The sequence below is a fragment of the Microchirus variegatus genome (genome assembly GCF_963457635.1).
Source record: "Microchirus variegatus genome assembly, chromosome: 5".
Classification (NCBI taxonomy): Eukaryota; Metazoa; Chordata; class Actinopteri; order Pleuronectiformes; family Soleidae; genus Microchirus; species Microchirus variegatus.
The window spans coordinates 1032049-1044535 of NC_139806.1; the positions used below are offsets into that span (position 1 = coordinate 1032049).

Consider the following 12487-nt stretch of genomic DNA (forward strand, 5'->3'; position numbering starts at 1 on the left):
GCTGTACCCACTCTGTCCATCACAGTTGATATGCGGCTAAATGGTGACATCACAAGCGCACCCTCTTCTGCTTACTCTTCTGTGCTGTAACCTTTGGTGCTGGGCATGTGAAGTCTTTTGCCTCATCAGAACAGAAAGGCCTGATTTTTTCAAAAAGATACGTCTGCCTGTCCATGGTCAGTCCAGATGGGGCCAGGACGGGAAAACTGTCAACAGGGGGCAGAACTCCTGGGTTGCGCAGTAGCTGAAACTCGATAGGCTCTGCATCACTGTGAGTTTGAGCAAGCACCACACCTGGTCTGTTGGCATCAAAGCTGTGACAGAATAGAAGCACACAACAGGATATTTAAAACATGGCTCACTGTTCACATGGAACACTATTATGTCCATTCGTGATTTTTGTTATTCATAAAATGCAGAATTTTGAATATAAATACCTAAAGTGCTGATAACTCTTGATCTGTGGGAGCTTTCGAAAGTAGGGACTCAGATGTGTCTGCCAGTCGATGGTCTTTACTATCACTCTGCCATCTGCCGTTCCAACAAGCTGCGGAATATTGAGGCAACTTTCAGGAGAGCTGTGTTCCACTACCTGTTGACAGCAAGAACCACAATGAAAATAATTATTTTACTTTTCCAAAAAAATCACATTTTACACATTACATATAGCAGTCTATATAAGCATTTGGCTATTGTATAGAAATCAATTCATACACATACCAAGAGCCTTAGCCGACCTCATGTATAGACAACACACTGAGGCCTTGGACACATGGGTTGGCAGCAACTTCACATGCCAATCCTTATGCCCAGGATTCTGAAAAAATAAAAAAAATACTTGTTTCAGATCATGGTTCATGTTAACAGGCACTTAATCACTGAATCAGTATAGATTGATCCGTAGTATTGCTTGAATGATGTGTGAATGCCACACCTTTATGTGCATGAATTGCACGTGTAATTAACACGTTCATCACACATTGTGTTAATCATGTGTGATTCATGCATGCAAAGGTGTGGCATTCACACATCATTCAATGCAATGTTAGGTTTCGAAAACGGGAGTTTCGTCTCAAAGCATTTGAATCATCAAACTGAACCTGCGGGTGTACAAAATCTCAAAGAGGGCCGTGACATGCTCCTCTTCGTTTCGATGTGCGCATCATTCTCATTGTAATAATACAGTACCGAGCTCGCGAGCTAATAACAATGTAGCCAAACGGCGTTATGAAACGCACAGTGGATTATTAAAAGACAGCGTCCCTATGTGCGTCTGTATGTGACTTTGAATGAACACTAACATAACATAGATTAAAAACGTTAATGAACACTCACCCAATAAGAAACTGAAAGGTATTCCGGCAGACTTCAGTGCCGGAAGCCGGAAGAGGTCCGGGCGTGCTTCCATTTCGTCGCAGATTTACGTCTGTTCGCCTCCAAAAGTCCAATTAGATAGGAGATAGAGCGGTGCTGGCGTCATGTCATCATCTCAGACAACTACCGTGTGCGTCCTGCTCTCTTTCAGCCGCGGAATAATCCATCTGTTTGTTGTTTTTGTGACGATGAAGTCTGCTAACACGTTAGCATAAAGATCGCTAGCTTAAAATGCTAACAGTCCACACTCCAGCAGTCTCTGTGCTTTCGCTGTCCCAGTCCGTGAAGAAGCTGCTCAGCCACAGCTCACTTATTGTCCTGTTCTCTTTGCCTTCCTTTGTCAAACAAAGCTTTGATGATGACTGCTTTGATGATAATCACGCTTTAATTTCGCACTGCACACACACACACACACTGCACACATACGCTGGAATGTTCCAGACACTCTCTCTCCCCTCCTCGTTCTCTCTGAGTGAGAGCTGTATATTAATTAGCCATGTGTATTCTCCGTGAGCGTCAGCTGATTGGCTGAAAAAGCAACAAAGGCTCTGGAATGTGAGATCGCCACACCCAAACTAGGAGTGATTCACAGCGATAAAACAACCTTAATTCAAACACAAAGTTTATAGTTTTAAGACCCACAATACTGTGATTTGAAGCAGGTAGTGGCTTCTTCAAAACTTCAACTTGTGTAATTTTGAAAAAAACGGAAATCCCTAATTTTGAAAAAAAAAAGTGTTTTCCTGTTTTTCTCGTTTTGCGCTCGGCCGACTTGTTCCCGCTTGGTCCGTGGCGGGTCACATATATGTTTGCTAGCAATGTTTTTTATAACAGTAATAATAAGACATTTGGTCATAATTATCCCATTATTAAATGTATCATATACAACATTCAGTTACATATATATTACACTTGTTAGGTCCCGAGCCACGAATGGCAGTGTGCCTCTAAATAATGCCCAAATTTTCTCTTGTCATGGGTTTGGTCACAATTTGCCATCTATAAAAAGTTGGTCTGCATAAAAAGTTTGGAAAAGAGTGATCTAAAACAGTAGCCTACACATTCTTTTGACTGCTTTCACATGGTCTCAGGCCATAGCTCGAATTTCTCATGATGAAAAAAAAAAAATCAGTTACTCTATCTTGTAGAAAAGGCCATTGTGCTCCTAATGCTCTGTACAGTCTGCGCACCCTGTGCATTCACTCACTGTTAATCAGTGGTGTATTTACAAACCGTCTCATGTGCTCTGCATCTGTGCAGTGCACAGCAGCACACAATAACCCACATCAGTGGTGAGAGGGACCTCAATGACAGAACAGCAGCAGGAAACCTTTTTTGTTAATAATATTCATGTATGGAGAGATTGAGCGACACATATGTTAAATGACTCTGCTGTTTGTATTAATTGACCCTCATTTGTATTTCTCCTACTTTACAGCATATGATCATTTGTAATTCGAGAGTTATACATCCTGCACATGGTTGTGAATTGGAGACAGCCACAGGTGGTGCGCAATCAATTGTGATTTATTCTTTGTAATGCAGAACTGCATTCCTTGGACCTTGTTACCTGTCCATTACAGATGACATGAGGCACATAAACATGTCCGTCCACGCAGCACTCAATGAACTCCATGTTGTTCTCTGTCAGTGTCCCCGTCTTGTCTGTGAACACATACTCCACCTGTGAAGAGAGCAGAATTACATCCATGTGAGATAATGCGACCAATTTGAATTAAATAAATAGATGTAAACTGAATAATTAAAAATTAAACAGGTTAAAACTGATTGAGATTTAAAGCCTCTTTTCAAAGAGTGACCTGGCCAAGATGGCAGCACTAACACAGAATGGTTCCACCAAACATACAAGACACAAGTAAAACACGATCATACACTACAGGACAACAAGAGTTGCATTACATGATTGCACAGTGCAATTACAAAAACCAATTGAGCTTATTCCTCTGTCTTTTATAATCGTCTTGAATTCCCACAGAGCTATGCGATGTGTCAATTTGTCAAGTCCTTCTGCACATTGTTCCAGGTAGACGGGGCAGAAAATTTAAAAGCCTTTATGCCCAGTTCAGTTTTGACTCTCTGGACATCTGTATAATGTCCTGAGAATGCAGGCCACATATGTAAAGACAAATGTGTAGGCATAAGTCCAAGAATGTATTTCTAAATAAAAGTCAGCCAGTGAGAGAGTCTACGGACATACAAAGATGGACAATGTGTGACGGCATATAAGGAAAAATTATGTACACAATACAGTGTACTGTATACAGTGGTATACAGCAGCGGTCCCCAACCACCGGGCGTCGTTTGGTGCCGCACAGAAAGAATAAATAACTTGGATAAAATAACATTATTTTCGTTTTATTTATTATCGGGGTCTGAACAATGTTTTATTTTGAAAAACTACCAGATTCCCTCCATTACATCTGTCTATGACTCACTCTTGACGCATCCCTAGGGAGATCGCTGGCCAGAGTGTGTCACGATCCACATTCACACATTCCTCCTAAGTGTTCCTGTTTTGGTTTCTGCTGCTCCGTGTTTTCTCCTTCTCTCTCTGCAGGAGGCGTGGTTGACCTACTTTCCAGATGACGCTGGTGATTGCCTCCACCTGCGCAGTTCCGCCCCAGCTGCGTCTGATCAGCGATCAGGAAACCTCTTAAGGCGGGATCACGCATTGCCAGCGTCAGTCCGTTGTTTCGCTTAGCCGTTAAAGACACTCAGTTACTTTGCTATTAGAAACTTGACTCCTGCAAACTTACTCACCGATCGCTCTCTCCAGGTCGCCACGTCTCCTGCACCGAGAAGACACGGAGCTCTCGTGGATTCCAACGTCTCCGGAATCACTTCCTCCTTCGTCTTCCTCGTCTCGTCACTTCCACGCCAGCGGTGCTGCCGCTACTTCTCTCCTCGCCACGTCCTCTGGAACGCCTGAACTTCTCCTTCCTCCACCTCGAGTGAGTTCATTCCTCTGTAACCCCGCTACGAACATTATTCCGCTGTGGAGTCACGGACGCCTCCTGACCCAGCTGCTGTCTGTCACGCACACACATACCTAGGCATACTTACGCTTCATGCTAGTTATGTTTTCCTGCGTTGCTTAATAAACCTGTTTTTTTACATACTTACTTACCATTGTCATCTCTGCATTCGAGTCCTCAATTTCTTCTTAGTCTTTACCCTTTAAAGGGAAACCGTAACAGTACGGACTGACCAAAGAGCGACTCGGCAGAGAAGGATATGTTTAAGCAAGGGATAACTGCTCACGGTGAGGCAATTAGCCGCCACGAGGCGCTACTTAATGACGTAGCTACAGCTATCAAGGAGCTAGCAGCTAACCTCTGGTCTTTGCTTCGCTCACCTCGCCACTTCCAGTGGCGCTGCCCTGCTGGCGACCCGTACTCGTGCTGCTGCCGTTTTATGCCTTTTTCTTTTAAATGTTTTTAATTGTCTGATCGTCTTATTCGTGTTGTTTTGTTTCGTGTGACTGCAACAAGTGCATGTTAGACTGATCACCATGGCGACTTTTGCACAAGGATTACTCCTTGTACTGATTGTTTGGGAACTGTTGGCGACATACCAATCTGCTCGTATTCGCGGGGAGACGAAGCTGCCATTGTGTTACTCATTGATGTCCCTCCGTCCTATGGGACCGATCCCATCTGAAAACACAACCGGCTCGAGGCAGACAACGGCGGAGAGGCAGAAGAGGCGGAATACGGCAGCGTCTCCGGAGAAGAGGTAACAGACCCCCTCTGCCCAGCCTGTTACTCAGCAACGCTTGATCGCTGAAGAGCAAAATGGAGGAACTCCGTGCGAACAGCAAAGTTTGTTTTGAGTACAGAGAAACAAGCGAGATGGTATTCACAGAAACCTGGTTCCATCAAGATATGCCGGACTCCCACTGTGAGCTGGAGGGGTTCTCTCTCGTCCAAGCTGACAGAACCAAGCTGTCAGGGAAGAGCCGAGGGGTGGGGTCTGTCTGTTTGTAAATGACAGTTTGTGTAGGAATTACACTGTGAGAGACACTGTATGCACAGCTGACGTAGAGCTACTGTACCTGTCTCTGAGACCTCACTACTTACCGAGGGAGTTCGGTAATGTTTTAATCTGTGCTTTGTATGTTCCCCCCAGTGGAAACGCAGCAAAAGCCGCTATCAGAATAGCAGACTGTGTTCACCAACAACTGCAAAGTACACCCGGAGCCCCGATTGTGATCCTCGGGGATTTTAACCATTGCAAGTTGGAATTATCTCTCCCTGGATTTGAACAATATGTTACATGCAACACACGACACAACATAGTCCTAGACAAATGTTATGGAAACATAAAAAATGCATACACTGCAAAACCATTGCCCCCACTGTCAAACTCTGACCATAATACTGTCCAGTTAATCCCAATATACAAGAATGTTTTTAAAAGGAGCAAACCACAGACTAAGACAGTGACAGTGTGGGACAAGGACAGCTTGGAAACACTCAAAGGATCCTTCCTCTGCACAGACTGGGACATATCCTCTATTTTGGAGATTGATGAGGCTATGGAAGCAATAACAGACTACATACATTTCTGCACAGACAATGTGGTCACAAAAAAGGACATTACTGTGTATCCCAACAACAAGCCCTACATAACCAAGAGTGTAAAGGACTGTATTAATGGGAAAAAGTTAGCTTTTCAAAAAATAACGATAAGAGTGGGACTGAAAATGGTGCAAAGAGAACTCACCCAGAGGCTGAGGGAAGCCAGAAAGCATCACAGGGACACTATAGAGCAGACTTTTATGTCAATGAATTCAAAAAAGCTGTGGGACTCTATGAAAGCTATCACAAATATGAACACCACTAAGAAGCGCCTCAGTACTGATGATGATCTGAGGAAGGCAAATTAATTGAATGACTTTTTTCTCAGGTTTGAAAACCATGGCTTTTCTGAGGAATGTAATAATGTCATGGAAACTATTTTAACTGATGTTAGCTGTAGAATTGTAATTAACCCATTCAGGATTCAGTCTATTTTTAAACATGTATGTACTAAAAAATCTACTGGCCCTGACGGCATTTCTGCGCTGCTCTTAAAGGCATGTGCAGAAGAACTCACTCCAGCTTGGTGCCCCATCTTTCAGCGGTCTGTAGACTCACACACTGTTCCTGCCCTGTGGAAAAAATCCATAATAGTTCCTGTAGCTAAAAAAACGTGTCCAATTAATAACAATGATTTTAGACCTGTGGCCCTGACTTCGATTATAATGAAAAGCTTTGAGAAATACATGTTGTCCGTGCTCAAGGCAGAGGTCAATTTGGCACTTGATCCATACCAGTTTGCTTACAGGCAGGGGAGAGGTACTGATGATGCCATCAACAAATTTCCCTGAACGGGACAATAAAGTATATCGTATCGTATCTGTACCCATCGCTGTCGACTTTGTTACTGGTCTCCCCCCGTCCAATAACAACACCACCGTCCTAACAATAGTCGACAGATTCTCCAAGGCGGTCCATTACGTCCCTCTCCCAAAACTACCTTCAGCCATGGAGACCGCCTTCCTCCTAGTCCAACACGTTTTCCGCATCCATGGGTTCCCTGCGGACATCGTCTCCGATCGGGGTCCCCAATTCGCCTCGCAAGTCTGGAAGGCGTTCTGTTCAGCTATGGGGGCTTCTGCCAGTCTCTCTTCAGGATATCACCCACAATCAAACGGACAAACTGAATGAGCTAACCAGAGCATGGAGGTGGCAGCAAGCGGTTTGGCAGCAAGTGCGGGCGTCACTTCAAAAGGCCTCTCAACAGTCCCAGAAACAGGCTAATCGGCACCGTACCCCCGCTCCCGATTACCAACCCGGCCAAAGGGTCTGGCTGTCTACCAAAGACCTCCCACTCCAGGTGGAGTCCCGCAAGCTGGCACCCAGATTCATAGGCCCCTTCCCCATTGACAGAATCATTAACCCCACCTCCGTCCGACTCAAACTCCCTCGAACCCTCAACATTCACCCCACCTTCCATGTGTCCCTCATCAAACCTGTACTGGAATCTGATCTTTCTCCTTCTCTCTCTGCAGGAGGCGTGGTGACCTACTTTCCAGATGACGCTGGTGATTGCCTCCACCTGCGCGGTTCCGCCCCAGCTGCGTCTGATCAGCGATCAGGAAGCCTCTTAAGGCGGGATCGCGCTCATTTCCATCGTCAGACCGTTGTTTCGCTTAGCCGGTAAAGACACTCAGTTACTTTGCTATTAGAAACTTGACTCCTGCAAACTTACTCACCGATCGCTCTCTCCAGGTCACCACGTCTCCTGCACCGAGAAGACACGGAGCTCTCGTGGATTCCAACGTCTCAGGAATCAATTCCTCCTTCGTCTTCCTCGTCTCGTCACTTCCACGCCAGCGGCACTGTCGCTAATTCTCTCCTCGCCACGTCCTCTGGAACGCCTGAACTTCTCCTTCCTCCACCTCGAGTGAGTTCATTCCTCTGGAACCCCGCTACTAACATTATTCCGCTGTGGAGTCACGGACGCCTCCTGACCCAGCTGCTGTCCATCACGCACACACATACCTAGGCATACTTACCCTTTCAATCTAGTTCTGTTTTCCTGCGTTGCTTAACAAATCTGGTTTTTTACATACTTACCGTTGTCCTCTCGAGTCCTCCATTCCTCCTCAGTCTTTTCCCTTTAAAGGGAAACCATAACAGAGTGTTTGCAGCAAGAGCCGCTGCATAGATTTCTCTCAGAAAAGAAGTCACCGCTGGCAGCACATTTCAGTGACAAGGAGTGGGTCGCAAAACTTGCTTACTTGTGCGACGTATTCAGCCTTACACACCTACACAAAAATAAGTAAATGAACTTATGGCCAAGACCGCAGACCTCACTCACTCGCAATCATTACTCTCTCTCTCCCACCCGCCCACGCTCTCAGCGCATACTGATTTTGATGAACAACAAACAAATGCTGATCAATAGTTTTGTGCAAGCAATTTAAGTTCCCGACTCTTGTTCCAAATGACAGGCTTCATTCAGCAATTAAAACAAATATATCAACATTAATTAAACGTTTACAGCTGTTTTGTGTATCTTATTTTGAAGGCACGTTTAAGCGTTACCATAGCGACCAGAGAGCGTTAGGGGACTGGTCTGTGAAAATTTCCTAACATTAAACCGGTCCGTGGAGCAAAAAAAGTTGGGGACCGCTGGTATAGAGAATCCAATTTCTTTAAAAACGTCTCCATAGTCCAACAAGCATAAAAAAAAAAAAAAAGTTGTGGTCTTCTGACGTGCAATTAAGAACATGATTTATTTCTAAAAAAAGAAACCCAATTTCAATTTCAGTTTTGAAACAAGTTTATCAATGTGCAGTTTAAAGGACAGATTCTCATTAATTAGAATACCTAAGTATTTATAAGATGTGATTTATTTCAATTTCAACCCCATGAACAGTTGACAACCTAGAAAGGTGAGATGGAAGCTGCTTGCCATTTGAAAATAGCATGGTCTTTGATTTAACTGCATTCAGCACTAACTTGAGCTGAGTCAAACGGAACTGAACAGTGAGAAAAAGGCTGACTGCAACAACTCAAATGATTTTAAAGATGAAGAAGATGAGAAATACAGTATCATCAGCATAAAAAATAGGACACAGCGTCAGACAAATTATCACAAAGATTATTCAAATAAATTGCATGCATTGTTTCTGATAAATAATTAGAAAACCAGTTTACAGCCTGGTTAAATAAGCCAATCTTGTGGAGTCTATCTGCCAGGATGACATGTCGGCTGTGTCAAATGCCTTTGACAATTCTATAAAAAGAGCTGCACAATACTTTGTGCAGAATAAAATGATTATTAAAATACCAAGTGAATCTGTGTGAGGTGGACTACTACCTGACCCAGCTCCTCGTTCAGGTCGGACGTATTGACCATGGCTCGCTCCCCCAGCTCCTCATCCAACATCTCATCATCCCACATGATGAAATAGGAGCCCAGGAACTTCTGCATCTCCACAGTGACATACATAGAGACAGGAATGATGTAGTTGAAGAGGACCATGAAGGCCAAGAAGTCTGTGAATGCCCTGATCACCTGATGATGAGACAAATGGTAAGACAGCAAACCAGTGATGAAAGAGACATGTTTTTGTTTGGACTAGGATGGAAGACTCACAATATGTCTTTGTCTCTCAGTGTCTGTCCTCTGGTTGTACCATGGCTCGTCTCTGTTGGGATCAGCCTGCCACAAGTACTTTAGCATGGTGTTGATAAGGGCTTTGCTAATAAGAATGCACAGGTAGACCACCAGATATCCATTCATCGATCTGCAGGGAGAGTCAATAAGCAGTCCGGCTGTTAAGAACTTACGGTTTACAGTTTTTGACAGATCAGTGTGAATATTTTGTGACGGGTAGGTGATCAACCAAGTAATGTCTAATTCAATTTAGGTAAGAATTTACCCAACAAAAAAAATTAATATTTCCAAGAAATCCTTATCTCTTATAATGGGCAAAACTGAAAAAAAATCTTAAGATATCTCTGTCAAAACTTAATTTCAAACAAAATTTGAATGGAATTTGGTATGTACTGTATATGCAGGATTAGACACTCAGACTAATCCTGCCTTCCATTTACATCAGAACTTGGGAGTTGGAACTCGGAGTGACGTCACCAGAAGGTCTTCTGAATCCAGTTGATCAAAATGTAAACATTTCATGTGGCAAAATGTAAAACACAGAAAGCGTTTAAGACTCAGTAGAGGTATGCGCTCTCTGGGTGAACTTGTTGTAATGTTTTCATTTGATTAATTAATTTCTCATTTCTGTTACACTTGTCATAAACATATACAAGTTCTGCAAGCATTTTCTTTGCCAATTTTATGGAAAAATACTGATATCTATCAAAAATTCTCAAATAATATTCACTGCATATGAAAGTACATAATGCCAGACCTGCACATGGTCCAGTAGCACGATTACAAGACTTTATTCCAATAAATATACATTAAAATGTATACAATCACAGAAACAGAGACAGAATGAAGAAAGCCAGGGCGACTAAGGAAATAAAATAAAGGTTATCATAAAGAAAGATCTTTTTGTCATTAGTCAACTGAAATTGCACAACAAATTCTAGGCTACATGATGCACGTAAACTCCAAACAGAGAAAAAGCATTTCAGTCAGTGAAGAGGTGATGGATTGAAGTCTGCGTTGCTTTGGAGAAAAGAATGAAGGAAAGAGAGAGCTCACTTTTCCACCGCAGAGCGTTTCTGGGACTTGGACTGGTAATTGAGAGCCATCTTGGTTTCCATGCCAGTGTAGATGACAGCAGCTGCAGACAGGACAATTGCAATACTGAATGTAAAAGTAGTTTTTATTCAAAGTCAATTAATTTCTACCCTTTCAGATTTTATGCACATCTTGCAAAATGTGGCCCGCCATGGCCAAAGAGGGCACAAGTCGGCCGAGCACAAAACGAGTAAAACATGAAAAAAGTGTTGTTGTTTTTTCAAATGAGGAATTTTCGTTTTTTTCTAGATTGTTCAACTTGAAGTAACTTGACTACATGCTTCAAATCACAGTATTGTGGGTCTTAAAAGCATATACTTTGTATTTGAATTAAGGTTGTTTGATCGCTGTGAATCATTCCTAGTTTGGGTGTGGCGATCTCACATTCCACAGCTTTTGTTGTTTTTTCGGCCAATCAGCTGACGGTCATGGAGAATACACATGGCTAATTAATATGCACAGAGCCATGCTGGCTCTCTCTCTCTCTCTCTCTCTCTCTCTCTCTCTCTCTCTCTCTCTCTCTCTCTCTCTCTCTCTCTGTGGGTGCGTGTGTGTGAGAGAGGGAGCAGTTACTAGTTTCTAGCAGTTATTGAGCGTGTGCAGTGCGAAATCAAAGATCAGAGTGATTGTCATCATAGCAGTCGTCATCAAAGCTTTGTTGACCAAAGGAAGACAAGGAAAGCCGGACAATAACTAAACTGTGGTTGTACTTCTTAACAAAGACAGACAGACACAGATCTCACTTCTGCTATGTGAGTGGACTCGTTAGCATTTTAAGCTAGCAATCTTTATGCTAACGTGTTAGCAGACTTCATCATCACAAAAACACCGATGATTATTCAGTGGCCGAAAGAGAACAGGACAGACACGGCAGTTGTCTGTGATGATGATGTGGCGCCAGCACTGATCTCCTTATGGGTGAGTTTTCAATAATGTCGTTAATCTACGTAACATTAGTGTTCAGTCACATACAGGGACGTTTCATCTTTTAATAATCCACAGTGCGTTTCAGAATGTTATGTGGCTGCATTGTTGTTCACTAGCTAGAAATGTGCTGATGGGCTTGAATCATGTGTGAATGACACAGCTTTGTGTATGAAGTATTGACTGTGATGCTAATGATTTAGCAACGAGCTGAGAGTTATTAGCACATCATCAGCTCATTCAGGAACAGACTGATCCCTCCACACTAAACCACAGAGCCACTTTAATGTATTTCTTTAGTGCCTGCAGTGGCAAGGCAGTTTGATTTGATATTAGAAATATGTGTCTATCTTTGATCCTTCTCTCTTAAGTATATATAGTATATTTTGTTTTCGTGAAACAACAAAAACAGATGATGGAAATACAGTGGTATGCAAAAGTTTGGGCACCCCTGTAAATTTTCATGATTTTCCTTTATAAATCATATCTCCTATATGATATATTTAACTGAAAAACGACCAATGATTTATAAAGGAAACTCATGAAAATTTACAGATGTGCCCAAACTTTTGCATACCAGCATATAAGTGTAAGGACAAGAAATGATAACAGAATAATCCACCACCCCTTTCCTATATTTTTTAGGTTATTTCATTTCAAATCTTAAGTAGATATTATGTGCAGTTTTTTAATGTATTGTTCTGTGTAGCAGTGTAGCTCACAACAATAGTGTCTGTGCTCATACAGAGCAGGGTGTGGTTTCACTGACAGCTTAGACCAGGAGGGGATTGTGCTATGTAAATGTAATGATTCTGTCTCTTGGCTCTCAGAAGGTGTAAATCTTTGAGGCTAAAATTATCCCTAAAGCAGATTGAGGAGTGCCTACATTCAAATGGCCATA

At 42.8% G+C, this 12487-nt stretch overlaps 1 protein-coding gene across 1 annotated transcript in view; it reads right to left on the reverse strand.

Annotated features, from left to right (window-relative positions):
- Positions 1-12487, reverse strand: part of LOC310926689 (phospholipid-transporting ATPase IH-like) — a 182482-nt gene that overhangs the window by 65666 nt on the left and 104329 nt on the right. Inside the window, exons 10-13 of the mRNA XM_083888875.1 lie at positions 10624-10705; positions 9547-9697; positions 9268-9465; positions 2945-3058 (exon numbers count right to left, since the gene is read on the reverse strand). Coding sequence (XP_083745001.1) covers positions 2945-3058; positions 9268-9465; positions 9547-9697; positions 10624-10705 — 545 coding nt within the window. The remainder of the gene's footprint in view (positions 1-2944; positions 3059-9267; positions 9466-9546; positions 9698-10623; positions 10706-12487) is intronic.